Here is an 18,528-nt window from a genome sequence, read left to right as displayed (position 1 = left end):
CATTTATGGAGTATGTACTTAATATTGGGGATCAATTAGCCTGGCCATTTGCCATCCCCGTGGAGGGAGATGCAAATCGAGCGGAAGTACGTAGGAAGGCAAGGCCAGGCTAGAGATCAATTAATCTGTGCATGTTATAAAGGCTAACTGCAGACAAAAGTGTGCCTTACAAAAACACAGTACATCGTTTTCCTGTAAATGTTACCACTATCTTTCTCAAGTGAGTAATTCAGTGAGGACAGTGAGAGTGTAAACATGGCTGGCCAAGCTCTCCGTTCTCATTTTTATTCTGACCCCACAGGCAGCTCCGCTGACTACAGCGAGGACTTTGATGAGGACGAGGTCAGCGAGAGGCAGAAGGAGCCACAGGAGCAGGTGCAGAAAACACACACACGCAAAACACACACACACACACACACACACACACACGCAAACACACAAACACGTACAAGTACATAAGTCATTCTGGCCAATTTGCACATTCCCTGGAAACCAGAGATTAGCTGGATGAGGCCGATTGCACATCAGCAAGAGCTGCAGCGCCTCGACTGATAATGCTATTGGCATATCAGTCAATGCACTACATTTTTTTTCTCCCTGCCGTCATTTATTTATTTATTTATTTATTTATTTATATCCATCCTATTATCTTATTAATGTCTTCCCTTCTCTATTGATTGCTGTGAGGTTGTTTTATGTTGTGCGCAGTAGCAAAGATTAAAGTCCAGTCCCATTGCTTTTCACTGGCCTTGTGGTGTCAAGCCTCCTGGTGGAGCCTGTTGGGCTTAATTACCACATGTAATGGAAATGTCATGTTTATGATGCTCTAAAATCTGTGTGTGTGTGTGTGTGTTGGGGGAGGTGGAGATTTTAATGAATGTGATTTTCATTCTGTTGTATTCTTCTCTATCTCTCTCTCTCTCTCTTTCTTTCTTTCTTTCTTTCTTTCTTTCTTTCTTTCTTTCTCTCTTTCTCTCTTTCTTTCTCTCTCTCTCTCTCTCAGAGACCAAATAAGCCTGGCATGCTGGCTAAAGGTACATGCTCCTGCTTCTACTCACAGTGGTGTGTGACATGGGTCTGATTGTGATTGTGATTGTGTGAGAGGGAGAGCTCATAAAGAAATGGATGAGCCCAATTTTGTTATAACGTGTGTGTTTGTTATCTGTAGGGGAGCCTTTGTGTATTTGGGGTGCGTGTGTGCTTAACACTCAGTATGTGCACAGTTTCGCCGAGCTACAGTTATAGCTAGATGACTGGACTGGACTACTGCGTTTACATGCTGGATGGGAATCGAAGGGAAGGAGAATGATTGACTAAAGCCGTGGCCTACTGGTTAGGGCTTCAGGCTTGAAACTGAAGGGTTGCCGGTTCGATCCTGACCAGTAGGAAAAATGTGGGCGGGGGAAGTGGTTGAGCACGGCGGAAGTGCCCTTGAGCAAGGCACCTAACCCGTCACTGCTCCCAGAGCACCACTATAGCAGCTTACTGCTCCCGGTTAGTGTGTGCTTCACCTCACTGTGTTTTCACTGTGTGCTCTGTGTGTCTCACTAATTCACGGATGGGATAAATGCAGAGGCCAAATTCCTTGCATACGCAAGTATACTTGGCCTATAAACCTGATTTACATTTACATTTACATTTACAAAGTATGCATGTTTTACTCCGCTACGCTAGTGGCATAGATCATCTAGATGCTCCCCTCCCTGTTCATAAACACCCAAACAATCCATATTAGCTTGATTCGCTTTCTCACTAGCTTTGCATCATCAGTGTAACTAGTTAAATAGACCTGAAGTTCGCCTACAAAAAGTACCCAAAGATGCCATCTTTGCCAAATAAGGAGATCCGTGTGTTAATTGAAGCTACAGTAACCATAGATATATATATATATATATATTCTATATATCTATGATATATATATATATATATATATATATATATATATATATATATATATATATATATATTCTATATATCTATGACAGTAACTACCTATGGCAAGTTGCATTGCAAGTTAGCTCTGGGGTAGCAAAAATCAAAGTTCGCTGTCAAAGGTCACAGTATCCACTCAAAGTGTGTAGAGCAAGACCTCTGCATTCTGGAAAAATCGCAAGACACCGGACATCCTTTTATGGGTAAAGATGGTAGCTTTTTTGTAGGCAAACTTCAGAGGTCTATAGTTGACCTTACTTGTTGAAAATGTTCATATGGACATTCTGGAGGATGTTAATTCATATATGTATGAAATAAGGTGAAACTTATGAGTATGTAGCGTTGTGGCATAAGGCTTATGTAGTTAGCTTGCTCACTGAGCTAAAAGGGCTGAAGACTGAAATGTCCAAAGATACGCATGTCCGATGGAGCGTATACATGCATGAGTAACTCGAGCTATTTTTGAATTATCTAGGTGTGTTAGTCGGACTGAAAGAGCTTTCTTTTTCCTCCGATTTCAGTTAGACTAACATGTTTGCATGCATTTAAAAACGTCAGTTTGGGTTGGACTAACACAATAATTTGTTTTTTTTTTCGAGTGTCATGCAAACGTAGTGACTGTGTCCTGTCCCCCTCAGTGTCGCTGCATGACTCACTAAACTCTACTGATGGAGCGCTGGCCCCTGCGGAGGCTTCTGCTGGGAGCAGCGAGGAGGAGAAGGAGGAGAAGCAGGGGGGGAGGAGAGAGGACGGTGAAGCCCACACTACTGAGGCCCCAGCAGGTCTGAGACACACACACACACACACACACACACACACACACACACACACACACACACACACACACACACACACACACACACACACATCACCCCCCTCCCAGTGGCCCCTGTCTAATGATTCAGCTGTAGATTTGGCCCTCTTTCTTTCAACCTGATGCTCTCCATTTTTTTCTCTCTTGTTCCCTATTATTTCTCAATTTCACATTCAAATGCAAGAAAAAAAGCAAAATAGGACATTCATATGATCACAATAGCACAATATAATAGAAAACAAACAAAAGAAAATGTAGTGTACAGAACAACACAATACTTTTTCTCATTTGCCCGCTCTCTCTCTCTCACTCTCTGTCTCTGTCTCTCTTTCTCTCTCTTTCTCTCAGGTCAGTCCTATGGTCAGAGTGGGGCCAGTGAGGTGGAGGCCTTGCAGGAGGCTTACAGGCAGCTGAGCCGCTCAGCGGAGGAGTCAGAGGTCAAAGAGCAGAGGTCATTTCTGGCTGCAGGAGGCATCACCAGCCAGACCCTGTTCCCTGCAGACCCCTTCACCTCCATGCTTAAGCCTGCTTCCACCACAGACTCAGGTTAAAGTGCTATTAGTTATTATTAGTGCTATTAATACGACACCGTTTCCAAAATAGTTGGAACGGTGTGTAAAATGTAAATAAAAACAGAATGCTATGATTTCAAAATAATGTAAACCCTATAATTAATTGGCAATAATGCAAAGACAACATATTCATTGTTGAAACAAATCAATTTTATTGTTTTTGTTTTAAAACAAATATATATATATATATATGTTCATTTGGATTTTGACGTCAGCGACACGTTTCAAAAAAGTTGATCCCTCCTTTTTTGTGACATAGTGCTGTCCTTTTTGCAACCAAATATAGGTTTTTGAGATCTGCTGATAATCACATTCTGTTTTTTATTGACATTTTATCCAGCATCCCAACTTCTTTGGAAACAGGGTTGTGTACACACACACACACACACACACACACACACACACACACACACACACACACACACACACACACACACACACACACGTGCATACAAGCAATCAATCATTGGATCGATCACAGGAACTGTCTGGACTTAAATAAAATCCACATAACAATCATCTCACACAAATGATTAAATTACATGTACAAAATATCAATATGACTTTAGCCCCAGCTGTGTGCAAACAACTGGAACACATACACTGAGCTTCAGGGGTCATGTCAAAGGTTACACACTGCTCTGCATACATTAGCACGGTCAGGTACACACACACACACACACACACACACACACACACACACACATACATATGTTGTTGTAACCTACATTGGTAGTGACGAGTAGAATGGCATCTTGAAGTGATTGGCTGTCCTGGGTTTCAGAGCTGCCCACTGCTGAGGAGCTGATGCGCCCCATTGGTCCAGACTCCAGCTTCGCCCGCGGCTTCTCTCTTCATCCAGTCAGGTATGACCTCCCCTAGGGATGGAGTACCTCATTACACAATTAGAACTGGTCTGGGCCTGTGTTTATGGGATTCCGCTTAGGAAATACTGTCCATTAGTTATCAGTAAATCGCTTCAACTTGAGACAATTACAACACCATGTCGTGCTATGAAAGGTTGTCCATTTCTGTCAATTACTACTTACATCAGTAGTGGTGATCTTAATGTCAGTACATCTTTTTTTTTTCTTTTTTGCAAGACAGGGTCTTTTAAATGTGACAGTTGGAAGCATTTGCTGTAAGTGTGGGTTAAGCAGCTTTATTATATTGCTCTTCACAATTCTAGTAGAACGCTCTATTGACTTGAATGGAATTTCCCAACGTTCTACAGTAAAATTAATTCATATAATTAATGCAGCAAACATAATTACCGCTGTCAATGGCAACAGGTTTTGTGCTTTTGATTTACGTCTTTTTTTATATCACTTCGCAAGTAGTCCGGTCACTTCTTCATTCAAAAGTAAAAGCATACGGTTGATCAGCTGTGTTCTAAAGAATGTTTGATTCAAGTTCAGTGTGTGTTGCGAACTATTTGTTTCTCAGCCAAAAGACTAAACGGTAACAAATAAATGTAAAGAGACATCTCTTTACAACATTTTTGGTTTGGCAAGTAGCCGTATAATAAGTGAAAATAAATCCCTTCAGGTCGAAGCAAAACCCCTCCGCTGGCGCGTTGGGGTCCGGTTCACCCTGTCAGGACTTATTTTCCTGATAATGACCAGCATTCTACACATTATCCCTTACGTAAGCAAAGGCACAGTGGAGGTCATACGCACTGCATTTCTTCCCCATTGTAATGAGTAATATTCATTCATACACACACACGCACATATAAAGCGCTATAAGAAGGATGTTGTCAGTTAATGTTATATCTCACCTTAAAAATATATATATTTATTATTACCATGGGGACCAAGCTTTCTGAATCGTTGATTGTCAGTCATCATGTTATCTCTGTTAAGGTTATTTTCCAAATGTTCACAGTATCCGTTTTGTTTAGTACATTTTGGTTCTTGCTATATCCGATAGTATGTCTATGTATGTAGCTAGTGGTTTTTGGAGCCCAGGTTATTTGTTTGACTATTTAGCTTTGTGAACTCATTCTTGTTCCTCTGTTGTGCTGCAGTGAGGTGGATCAGCAGGAGGGGGTGATGAGGGTGCAGGAGGGTCAGCAGGAGGAGGTGGTGAGGGAGCCACGAGAGAAGAGCCCAGCCAGGGTACGACCGCTGGACGAAGAGAAGGAGGAGGAGGAGGAGAGGCCGGTCTCAGCCACGTCACACCGCCGAGGCATCGCCGAGGAGGTGCGCAGACTCATGGAGGAGCAGGAAGAGGAGAAGACTTCCAGACGACAACCCCCCAGCAACAAGGCGAAGGCCAGGAAACGACAAGTACGAGACTTAGGAGAGAAATGGGTGCGCTTCTGCAGAGAGAGATGGAGATGACAGGAACTGAATGAATTAATGATGAGAGATGCCCAAGGCAGTAGAGAAAGACCGTATGTTTGTCAGACATATCAAATTTGATGAAGTGATTCAGAGCGGAGACAGTGACTCAAGAGACACAGACAAACAAAAAAAAACTCAGAGGCAGTTGGGAGACAAACACACACAAACATGCACAGAATAAAAATATGAAAGGTAGTTATGACTGGGCTTATTCGTGTCAGGTCTAATGGGTCTGTTCATAATTCTTGTCTGAGGCGGACCTTTTTAATTGCAGTCGGCAGACAGAGAGGAGGGAGAGCGCAGCGCAGGGTACCAGTTGGGGTCACTTGTAGGGGTCACGGGGACTCGGGCAGAACGCCGTGCCTAATGAGGCCCTCATTTGTTCAGCGGAAATGAAAACCCAGGTGTCAGCGCTGACTGGAATACTGTAATAGGGGATCTCTGGGGACCTCTTCTCTTTTCCGCTGACTGCTGCTGCCACCGCCGTACACAGAGAGGTGACTGTGGACTCGGAAGGCTGGGTAACTGTGCCTGAAGGGGCGAGGCCGACTGCAACTGATGCTTTTCGTCTGGCTGTCTTCTCCTCTGTGCACTCTGTGGGAGTGAGATTGAGCAGGCCTGTTTAATCTAGACTTTTAACTGAGATTCGTCTGCGTAAGTAATTAAAGGACTCGACAAGCCACCAGGCATCTTCTATCCCCTGGCAGCACCCACACAGCTTATTATGGGAACCTTAGTCCTGGGTTTTTAATTTCAGCAAGTTTGAAAGTGTGCAGTCTTTGAAGAGAGTTGCTAATGACCCTACCACACACACACACACACATAAGCAGACAAAAAAGCTGTCATAGCAAGAGTTGTTTTTGTGCCAGAATGCCCATTTGAAGTTCAGCAGCATAGCATGGGGTTTGTGGCTGGCGGGAGAATGCCCATTTGAAGTTCAGCGGCATGGCATAGAATAGGGTTTGCGGGTGGCAGGAGACCGTTTCATCTTTGAAGGGACATGTTTAGTTTTTCTGAACTCACTCTCTCTCCTTCACCCCTGATAGTTGGCTTGCCTAGCCCAAATGAAATTGTTACATTTAGTTTATATTTGGACCAGTTAGGGTTTGCAAAGCAAAGAAAAGCAGTTCAGTACCATCTTGATGTTGGATGTCTGTTCTGTTTAAAGTGATGAAGGTTTTGTAGATGACTCATTTGTCATGCACTCATTCATTTTGATGGAGTGGTCATGTGAAGGAGAGAGAAACTTTTTTTTTCTATTTGTTTTCTTTCTACTTGCCAACATCTACTCAGTATGGATTATAGTGCTCTGGGTTGATCGATCTGCAAAAACTGACAAGAGACTTTACAGTATCAGCACATAACTACATAAATATAATATCCAAAGTCCACTTTCAGTCACTAACTGATGTTTCAATGCCATGCTCATTCACAGCCTGCTTGGCGACCGACCATCTTCGCCCCCAAGATCCCCCCTGCCAAGTCCAGTCCGGCCCAGCCCGCTGCAAAGACCCCTGGGAAGGTCCGCACCGGACACACGGCTAAACCTCCGTCTCCACTTGTCCACAGGAAGCACCAGAATCAGGAGCAGCCTCCCAGCAGAATCCCCATTCTGGGACAGACGCAGGCAATCACAGGTAGAGTTTGAGAGAAATGGACAATGGGGGGGAGTACAGACGCAGACAAAGGTGTGTGTCTGATACAAATAGATAGTTAGTGAGAGAGAATCAGGGAGAAAACACAGATGGTCAAAGGTACTGGCTAGCTTAAATGGAGGATGAGCGAGAAGACACACTTGCACAGACCTGCACAGTGAAAATGATGAAAGTTCAATTAGGAAATAATGGAAGAGGCAGAGAGAGGCGTTTTCATTTAGCAGACCATTATTTTACTTGCTATTTTTGTGGTGGCGCTGTGAGTGTACCAGTGTGTGTATGTCTGAGTGTGTGTCCAGAGAGAAGGCATGGATGCTCCTCTCATTACACCACACTAAGTTTCAAGGCATACTAAGCCAGGGGTCCCATTGGTTCAGCATAGATTGAAATGCTGTTTGTGTGTAGCAGCAGACTCGAAGACCAGCCTGCGTGTGAGCAGTGACCTGGTGGCCTCAGTGCAGTCGTTTGCATCCTTCCTCCAGCAGCAGATGGAGGCCAGCAGCGACAGCCTTCGTAAAAGCCTCAAAGTGGACACAGCCCACACCCCAGCACTCCCAAAGGTAACCACAGTCACACCCCCAGCACTTCAAATAGTACCTTCAAACAAATGTTTTTCTTTCTTTTTCTACTGACAGGATTTCTTATCTTCTCAATATTACACCCCCCCCTCCCCCCTCTTTTATGGCAACTATTAATTGTGCTGCATAGATAGAATGTAATGGAAGCCGCATTTCTGATCTCCAAGTACTATCATCATGTGTAAAACGTTATAGTTCGTATTAGTGACGGTCCATGACCATCCTGATCTTTGTCATCAGTTCACAGCCACATCAAAAATATACAAACCCAAAGGCAATTCATTTATCTGTCCTCCTTTTTTTTACATTTGTATTCGTTTTTGATACCTCCTGTCACATCAGCAGCCCGGTGGAGAGCGAGCACACTCATGAATGCTCTGAGCCCTGAGTTTTTCTGTAAATGGCAGGTATTGGAAACGCATTCCCCAACTTGGCTGCAGTGGTGCGCATGTGGACACTGGCATATAAATTACCATGAATCCCCTGAGAGCCCTCTCTGACAGCAGACTGCTAGGCAGCGGCAGGCATCCATCCGTATAGCAGGGTTTTGTTAAGGCAAATGGGTATTTAATGCAGTCTGCTGCTTTCATCATGCTGCTTTCATCTATCAGCTTGTTTATCACACTTCTGCGAATTGATGGAAACCAATTCACAGCTGCATCCCAGAGGACCTTGATTTATCAGAATGCACCCAGCTGACTTGAACCCCTTTAACCTGCCAATAGCTGGGTTACCATCAGCTTTAGTCATATTATATCATGAAAATAGTGAGCTAATCCCATTGTAGCGAATCCCACTAGCGAATTAATCATCATTCCCATTAGAAGATGTGCAATGATGATACATTTTGAACGTTTTCAGTCAGAATATCTTGCTCAAATTATCAAATGTGGATTACAAAGGTGGATGGAAAACCACCTACTGTGTCCCTGCAGTGACTGACAGTTGGAAGAACTGTACAGCTTTAAATAGAGCAGCTGTGGTAGGATATAGCTAAATAAAAAGTGGGAGCGTTTTCTAAAGTTGGATGACCTTCAGAAATCAATTTAGTGACTTAAGAGTGTGCCCATTGATTTTGATGGAGGCAGCTGACATATTATTGATCTTAATAAAAGGAAGGGGAGTTAATAAAAAAGGGATAATGGATGACTCAGCGTTCAGTTCACAGAATGAAATGCACGTTCAAGGTGGTAAAACAGTCTGAAGCGCCCGCCAGTGGTTAGTTCCAATCTCTCCCATTGTCAAGCGGGCAGATCCCAGGATTCTGATGTGCCTTAACTTTGAAGAATTGCTATTTTACTTGGCCTACTGCCATGTAACTGGCTAAAAGCCACCTCCATCATATGCTATAATGTTGCTATTTTCCGAACGTCACTATTTTACAGCTCTGATGCAACGTGACAGTTGATTTAAACTTCACAACAAGTTTGGTGAATTAATAAACAAGTGTGATACGGCCTAAAAACTGGAGCTACTTCATAGGTGTGCAAATAACCTACAGTTATTACATGTTTTAAAGAATGTATGACAATGGGAAATTCAACCGAGCAGTGGAATAATAAAGGTCTAAATGTAGTGGTGTGACAAACTGAAGAGGAAGAGGACCCACTGGGAAAACTGTGCTCAATTGCTGAAGTAAAGCCAAAGATCCTTGTCCTAGTCTTAAAGTATTGTTCAGAAGAGAAGTTTGGTAGACAAATGTGTGCTAGACTGCTCCTATAGCCAGCAATCCCCAATCTACCCTTTGGGAATTTAACTGTTGAATATGATACTTGGGTGATGTTAAATGTAAGTAAATCATTAAAATCTACTCTTTTTTTTGGTTGGTCTCGATGCAGTCTCGACTCCTTAAAGACTCTGTCTCGACTCGATCTTGCCTCCTCAAAGACTCTGTCTTGACACGGTCTCGGCTGCATTTAAAAACCAACGGTCTCGACTCGGTCTTGACCCTTTAAAGACTCTGTCTCGACTCTGTCTTGATATGTGCGGACTCGTCCCCATCACTACTAACAACTGCAGTCAGGGATGCACGATGTCATGGCCGTGTTTATTAACCTTTTAAATCAATTCATTGTGCCTTCACATGAAAGCCATCACAAACATGGAGAAGTCTGATCTGTCTAGAAGTCTAGATCTTAATCCTTAACAAACATAAGGAATTTAAATCTATGATGCAGGCAATAGGAATGCAGCTGCAGTGGTCAAAGCCAGTAAGGAAAGTTGATGTGGCGGTATATGTCAGTTACAAGGCTTATCAATATCATGACCACATCATTAAGGCATCAGTAGATATACAGTATACATAGTAGAAAATGTTCACAATTGTGTACTCCATTAATTTAATGGGTTGCCTAGGTGTATCCTTATAGCACATCAATATTATTGTCATTGTACAGTAAACCTCTGGCTCTCCTAAAACACCTTCCTACTCTTTGGGCAGTTGTGCACTAATGGTCCACAGGGGATCTACCAGGAATAGGGATGCCATTTATCAATAGGCAGTGCTCTTACCTGTACATCCACTACGAATAGACTGCCCCGGCATTACTCACATAACAACAGACAGAACATCCGTAACTAACCTTTCCATGCCAAACCAAAAGTCCTACTTTGTAGTACAGGCCCCAATTTCTCATTAAGGGTGACAATGCAGAGCACACAGCACTCATCTCAAGTCCCTAACATATCTGTAAATGAAGCAATGGAAATTTAGCTCAAGGCAAAGGCAGAATTTGATTAAGCCTCTTTTTGAATGGATGAATTTGATTTGGGAGAAAGATCTAGATTAGTGACAGCAGTAATCAGCTGGAATGGCTGTGTTAATTGCAGAATTATCCACAGCACTCTTGTAATCTTGATTGTGGAGCCTCTCCAAGAATCATAACTGCCAGATGGTTGACACTCTGGAAACTGCCCTGAAATAAATCTGACAGAAATATATAATAACTACAGTAACTCCACTTCCCCATCGCCCAGCCAGCATTGTGACATTATCATTACATTACATTACATGACATTATTTGGCATGTACCGGTAGCTTATGCTCTCATCCAGAGTGACTTAGTGACAGCTAATTGCACCTAGCCTGCCTCGCGGGGCACAATGGTGGTATGTCCACTGTGTGTGCTGTTCACTGATATGTCTTCATGTCTCTGTTAGGGGTGTGCATCTCTCCCTTAAAAGATTATTTGATACGTGTCTAGATGCATAACTACGATACGATTTGCTCTATGCAATTCTATAAATAATTATCAAATGGGTAGGCTATAAAAGACTGGGGAGTTATTTTTGTTACTTTATGGCATGAGAAAGATTACAATTGCATGTCATTGGGTGTATAATTTCTCCAAAAGTCACAAAGACTTGACTGGATTGAATCACTGAACAAACATTTTGGTATTAAGAACTCTGCCTCTAAACAAAATCACTAGGCCAATTAATAGAGATCTATACATTCATGTAATCCTACACTTAGCTGCTGACTGTTTAAAACTTTGCGGTGTAGCAGTAGCTTAACCACCACCAACCCATTATAATCTCTCTTCTCTTCTCATCTTTTGAATAGCCCCCAGAAGAGGCAGTGAATGGAGGTGGAGGAGGAGCTGGTGCTGAGGGGTCGGGGGCTACCCTCGTGATGCCCACCCCAGCGGAGAGGAGCTCCCAGGAGCGCCTGAGACTCCAGCTGGCCCAGAGGGAGATGGAGCTGCACCTGAGGGAGCAGGAGCTCCAGGAGGAGCACAGCCGCGAGATCAGCAGCCTCAAACAGGAGAACTTCCTGCTGCACAGCAAGGTGACGCATACGCATACACACACGCATACACACATACACATACGCATACACATACACACACACACACACACACACACACACACACACACACACACACACATTAACTACTTTATTTATGTCCGCAATTAATAATAAATGTACATAGGACATAAATGTTACAGATACAGAACATTGCTAAGGCATGATCTACCAATGTGGATCTAAGGACAATCTCAAACAGCAGATTTATGGATACACACAACACCTTCTTCTCCATTTATGGCGACTTCCAATAATGGAGAATATTGTGCAGTATTTGGCAATTTGCTTTGCCCTTGCTTTTGTAAACGCCAACTATCCTGAGACCCTTAATGACAAGCCTATGCACGTGGCCCAGGCTGCCGAAGATAAGTACCAGGTATTGACATTTGTAGCCAAGGCTTTCTGTACAAGAGAGTGATATTTTACTAGCTTTGTTAAGTAAGCCTCCTCTAGTCAAACAGCAGCCTACTTCCAGGATGAACACATCCCTATCGTGCTCATCAATGTGATTGTAGAACACCTGGAAAACATTTGTTGTCCAACAACACAATTTACATGTATTGACACATTTGGAGAAAATAAGGATGATAAATTCCCAGATATAATGTCCACAATTCTATCATACCTGGATGCATAAAGACTTTTGTAAAAATGACAGCCATTTAAAATGTGTGACATGGATTCTATGAGTTGCTCTTGTCCATGATGTGAGGTAAATTGATTGACAGGTTTAACCTTGTTGGGTATACCTGAAGCCTCGCATTGACTGTAAAAAATAGTATGTCTTCATCAATAGATGAATTGTGAAAAATTGTGTTTGAGATGGAGTGATCTGCAAAATGGACACATGCAAGCTTTCCTTGGAGTTTGAGTCCTCTCCAATGTCTCTGACGCTGCTGGTGTTTGATCGACAGCAGAGACGTGCGACTGTTTCCAGGTGGAACTGAATAGCGCAGACCGTCTTGCAGTACTTTTGCAGTCACAGTGATGTTTGTATCCTTAATCATTACTTCATGAGGTGTAACGTGTGGCATCAACTCCAGACCACTGCAAGTCAACACCAGTCCAGTTGCAGAGATCGTTGAGATCAGGTCAGTCCGATCTGACCCATAAACCGGTGGCATGGGTGTTGACTTTACCGTTCGTTTTCTTACGGAATCCTAGAAAGCTGGGTTCAGATTCTCGGCCGAAGGGGACTTTGCACTTCCCAAGGTCGAGAAAAAGGGAAGCACGGGCCATTTCTCTTACGGTGCTATCGTCATTGTTTAGCATGCTTAGCAGATGCGACAGCCTAGTGGTGATGGAAGTCCACTCAAAGTCTGGAACTCCTAGGCCCCCTTCACGTCTGCTGTGATGAATGACATCGCGGGTTGTGTGACTGTTCAGACCGAACCATCCTCTCACTGTCTTAAGCTTTGTTGTTTAAGTCTTGTAAAACTTTCCTTGATATATGCACATTGGCGAAGAAGTGTTGCACTTTTGATAGAGCTATCTGTCTGATTGCATCTATTTTCATAAGCAGTGGCAAGGGGGATTTGTCAATTTTTTGCAACCTTATGGTGTATTCAGTAATTATGTCCTGTATTTGTTGGTCCCAGCAACGTTAAATCTGTGTCCAAGATAAGTGTACGAATCATATCGGGAATACACACACACACACACACACACACACACACACACATACACATCAGAAGCAGGTTTATTGCCAAGTATGTTTTCATATAGGAGGAATGTGCTTTGGTCTCAAGGAGCATGACATGCTCCTTGCTATGCTTGCTATGCTCCATGCTCCATACATAAAATAAAATACAATAGCACAATAAATATACATATCAGGACGAGACAGACAACCATAAGTCACAACAAAGTGGAAGAGATATGTACACACACACACACACACACACACACACACACACACACACACACACACAAATATGCTCTTTGTATAACAAGGTCATCCTTCCTGAAATGGAATAAAACATGCCCACCCATGCTATGTAACTTTAATATGTTCAGAACACATGTGTGTGCAACACACAATGTAGAAAAACCCAGGAGTTTGGGTTGGTGTGGAAAAGTGAGGCAAATAAAATAAGTAGCATCAGCAGCTGATAGAGGCAGAGAGTGACAGCAGCGGGCAGGATTATAGAACACACTGTTCTCTGGCATTTACATCTGATCATTCATTGTCTGTAAAACACTGAAGCCCTGGTTAACAAAACAAATGCAGGAAGACACGCTAACCAAAACCTCCACTGCATTTTAAAGTTGCGGTCATATGCAGTATGTTTTGCCCATCAATTTTTGGTCAACGATTCCCGGGGCACATGAAACTTGGTGGGCATGTAGATTAGATTAGATTAGATTCAACTTTATTGTCATTGTGCAGAGTAGAAGTACAAAGACAACGAAATGCAGTTGCGTCTAACCAGAAGTGCAAAAAAGCAGAAAAGTGCAATGTGATGTACAAAGTATAGACAGGACAAGATATATACAGTCACTGACAAAAGTATTGACACCCCTTTAGAAATGTTGGTTTTTAAGCAAAATACACACACTTTTGTGTCATTCCACATCAATTAAACCAGGGCCCACGCACTTAGGTCTCAAAAAATTCTGAAAAAATGACCAGGTGTACATGTTACCCAGGAGACACACTGTAAAATTACTTTTATGTAAGATCCATACTTTCCAAGTCACAGACAGTTTTATGGGGGGAGGGGGGTGCCGATTTTGTTTGGCCTCTTTTTTGTCAAAGTTCACAAGCCCATAGCTCAATAACTAAACCATGTACAGTAGGAGGCTCAAATTGTGCATGCTGGTACATAAATAGGAATAGTATGTAGCAAAATTGTCATGTTGGGTCTGGATATTGCATCCTCATAGCTGTCCCTCAAAGGTGATCAAAATTGTATTGGTGTTTTTGGCTGGGCTCTGTTTAGGCCTTCAGAAGACATATTTGTACTTAACATCGGCTTATTTTTGTCCTTATTGAGATAAGTAGAAACACGCTCAAAAAAAGTTTCAAAGTTTTTGTTTTTTTGAGAAAACAAACCAACCAGGACCATTTCAATAGCTCGACACAACTGAAACAACAAATGGTTTCCCTAAATTCAACACAAAATATCGCCAAAATGCTGCGGGAAATGAATACTGTCAAACTGACACGGTCAAAAGTCTTGGCACCCTTCATAATATCAGTAATATAAATGAAATAAATATGTTCAGTGTATTAGCAGTAAACTCCGGGTTCGCTAACTTTGTTGTGGGTGCTTCGTTTTATGTGTAGGGACCCTGAGCTAGGCTGGGTGAACCCAGCCTGATCTGCCGGCAGTTTCTTTTTCGCCCTGCAGCTCAGGCTGGAAACCTGTGCATCTTTTTCTGTTGCTTCCGTTACTATTTTGCCTGGACCAATCACAAGCTGGTTTATCCACCTGGTGCACTATTGACAGGTTTAAAACTATGAAGATAGCGGGAGAGCCTGGGGTTTTCGCGTCACTCTGCAAACGTCACCCGGTTCATTGGTCAGATTGGTGAATGGCTATCCAATTGCGTACAGAGTCATTTCAACTATGCCCGCTGATCACACCTCGTGTGCAGTAGAAAATACATAGCGGACTCCCCAGACCAATGTTCAATCTTAAAAGATTGAGCTTGGTCTGGTGAAAACCAGACTACTGTACCTGAGCAAGCTACTGACAAGGTTTGGTGCTGTTTTGAACAATATTACATGGTTAAATGCTTTTTTGGGAGGTGTTTAGCTTACCGCCCTTAGCTAATCCACTGTATATTGGGGGCAGCCGTGGCCCACTGGTTAGCACTCTGGACTTGTAACCGGAGGGTTGCCGGTTCAAGCCCCGACCAGTGGGACGCGGCTGAAGTGCCCTTGAGCAAGGCACCTAACCCCTCACTGCTCCCCGAGCGCCGCCGTTGAAACAGGCAGCTCACTGCGCCGGGATTAGTGTGTGCTTCACCTCACTTTGTGTTCACTGTGTGCTGTTTGTGTTTCACTAATTCACCGATTGTGTTAAATGCAGAGACCAAATTTCCCTCACAGGATCAAAAAAGTATATATACCTATACTTAAATATGACCGCCGCTCAGTCCTGTACATCCGTTCCACGAAAATAAATCACACTTCAATTTGTCTCCATATTTTACTCCATCCCCCGCTCTTGAAACTTTTGTGTATGCTTGTTTGGCATGCCTGAGTGTGTGTGCGGCTGCACAGAAAGTAGCCTACTGGTGCTGAAAAGGTGAATAGATTGTAGAATAGCCAAAGAAGATGTAGCATTGTTATAAAACCTTTCAAATCTCTAAACAATCACAAGTAGGGCAGTTCATCACAGTTCATCCATTGCAACTGGATTGATGTAAGGTCACTTACACCTGTAGGCTACATTGTATTTGGGAAAAGCAAAAGGTATCAGCATAATGTTATTCATTTATTAATTAATTTATTTATAAACAAAAACATCTCTGTCAGTTCCATGCCGTTTTCAACAGCTATCAAAAACAAAGGTCATTTTTGGATGGATGGATTTTTTGTGAATGTTTCTTCTTCTGCATAAGATTTTAGTCATCTTTAGTTCATGTAATACTTTATTGTCAATGCACAAATTAAGTAACGGTAGTCTGAAACGTTATTGTTAATGCACAAATTAAGTAACAGTAGTCTGAAACGAAATGCTGTTTTACATCTAACAGTGGTGCAAATAACTGACATGTCCAAATGGGCCTTGATGAAATGCGTCGCTAGACTGTTCATACACATTTAACGGGCCAAAGTTGAAGAGCTGTTGTCCGTTATTGTTTGTGCAAATATAGGCTGATTCATGTTCCCTTGCATTGTGTAACTGAGGTCCATGGCTAGTCTGGCTTTCACCAGACCAAGTTCAATCTTTTAAGAAATCAAAAAATAAATAGCGGGCAGATCAGGCTGGGTTCACCCAGCCTAGTCCATAGGCACCCGATATTGTTTAATTTTCCGATTGAGATATCCACGCTCTGGCTATTCTAAATGCAAAAATGCATCAGGGAGTTATGACAAAACTGTAACTAACAAAATAGATCCTAATAGAAAGCTGTTAGCTTCCCTATAAGCTACAGGTAGGCTTATAAGGTAGGCCTATTTACAACATAAATGGTCTATGCTGGCGACACAAATAAAATCTCCTTTGGAAACCAATCGCTTACGCCTTACAGTATCAAGCGGACTTAAACTGCCATATCATGGCGAAAAGTTGTGATAAAATTCACGCAGCTCCATGAGTCAAGGAAAACGCGAATGAAGTAGCCACTTCTAAATGGGACCCACTACACAGTAGCTTAAGGTGTGTTGCTAAAGCAGCCATAATGAAATGAAGGTGTCATTGTTTGGATACTTCACACACACATGCTTTTTAATTTCACAGACTACAACTACCAAGCTGGAATCAAAGCACATCGATTCCACTCTCACACCCTGCACGCACTTAAAACAAAAAAATAAACAGGCTGCCTCAGTCTCACGCATGTATAGGCAAAACTGTATCAGACCGGTTAACGTTGGCAAATCTTTCATTGCACAGAATTATTTTTGTAGCACGTGCAACAAATGACAGTCGAAAGATACAATTACAGTGCTGCTATCAATTTGCTTGGTATAACCAAGATTTATAGTTTTCTACAAATGCAATCAATCAAATTGGCCTCCATCACTCAACCAACGCTTAACGGTAACATTACCTAGGTCCTTATTGATATTATAAGATTAACGCATTCGCAGTAAAACCAAGCATGTCCGATAAACAGATTTATTTTGGCTTCAAGAAGAAATGGAAATTACATTTCATGTGAACATCATCCTATCCTTATTAGACGTTCTCTGCGGTAAATTACGCTCCTTGTATGAAGCGTCCATTGTTTTTCCAACCCACTTTTAACTTCCAACAAAATTACGTCTCACTGCAACGACGTGCCATCTAGTGGACAAACAACTATTTTGGCTTTCTTTTAATCCTACTGAATTTATAATTATGTATCGGCCGTTCTAATACCGATAGTATGTGGGTTCCTGTGTGTGTGTGCATGTGTGCACCGCCATCTACAGGCCAATGAGTGTACAGTCACTAAATGTACACATAACCTAATTTTGGTGCAGTTCTGAACATCTTAACTGAAGATAGGGGCGATTAAAGCAGATTAATATTGCATTTTCATTTTTTTTTTAAAAGGTGCAAATCACAAATGAGTGATTATGGGCCAGATTGATGTGGGCCCTTGAGACCAACATACCATAAAAGATTCTTCATCCTCAGTGCCACGGTTCAGGTAGTTATTTAGGAAAAACTGCTTTTTTGGGTTCGGGGCCCCAGCAGGGGAGGGCCCCGGGATCTAAACGAAATTTTTCCTAAAAAAGTCTAGTGGGGCTACATACCCACCAAATTTCATGTGCCCCGGTGGTTCGGTGTCCCGGGTATCGTTGACCAAAAATTCAGGAAGTAGATGACCGGGAAAAAAAAAATAAAAAAATTGACAATCCCTATATGACCGCTTTGCTAGCGGCGGTCATAATAAGAGCTCTTTTATGAGTTAAATTGAAACAAAATTATACTGGCTTTTATTTGTCCGAATCTGAGGCCCGGCTATAAATAGAATCCCGGCCATTTGAGGATTTAAGTGCACGTGTGTTTCAGGCATAGCACAAGCACTAATCTCTGACTGAAAGTGCACAGGACTTGTGCATTTGAGAGCGCTCTCTCTAGGCTGTAGACGGTAATGTTTCATGTATGGTTCATGTCAGTTAATATAAATTAACATTTAAAAACATGTTCAAT

General features: G+C 42.4%; 1 protein-coding gene across 7 annotated transcripts in view; it reads left to right on the top strand.

The window, feature by feature from the left end:
* The window catches only part of cep162 (centrosomal protein 162), an 86,709-nt gene that overhangs the window by 26,424 nt on the left and 41,757 nt on the right, over positions 1-18,528 (top strand). For 6 of the 7 annotated variants that reach the window (XM_048260724.1, XM_048260722.1, XM_048260723.1 and 3 more), the window contains 9 exons: positions 302-375; positions 1,004-1,034; positions 2,571-2,714; positions 3,095-3,292; positions 4,103-4,184; positions 5,348-5,609; positions 7,102-7,303; positions 7,727-7,881; positions 11,465-11,689. In XM_048260724.1, the coding sequence (XP_048116681.1) occupies positions 302-375; positions 1,004-1,034; positions 2,571-2,714; positions 3,095-3,292; positions 4,103-4,184; positions 5,348-5,609; positions 7,102-7,303; positions 7,727-7,881; positions 11,465-11,689 (1,373 nt within the window). The remainder of the gene's footprint in view (positions 1-301; positions 376-1,003; positions 1,035-2,570; positions 2,715-3,094; positions 3,293-4,102; positions 4,185-5,347; positions 5,610-7,101; positions 7,304-7,726; positions 7,882-11,464; positions 11,690-18,528) is intronic. The other variant, XM_048260725.1, reaches the window with a different exon arrangement.

Source organism: Alosa alosa, chromosome 13 (assembly GCF_017589495.1).
Source record: "Alosa alosa isolate M-15738 ecotype Scorff River chromosome 13, AALO_Geno_1.1, whole genome shotgun sequence".
Taxonomy (NCBI): domain Eukaryota; kingdom Metazoa; phylum Chordata; class Actinopteri; order Clupeiformes; family Clupeidae; genus Alosa; species Alosa alosa.
The sequence above is the reverse complement of the archived record's forward strand: the minus strand, read 5'-3'. Positions and strand labels throughout refer to the sequence as shown.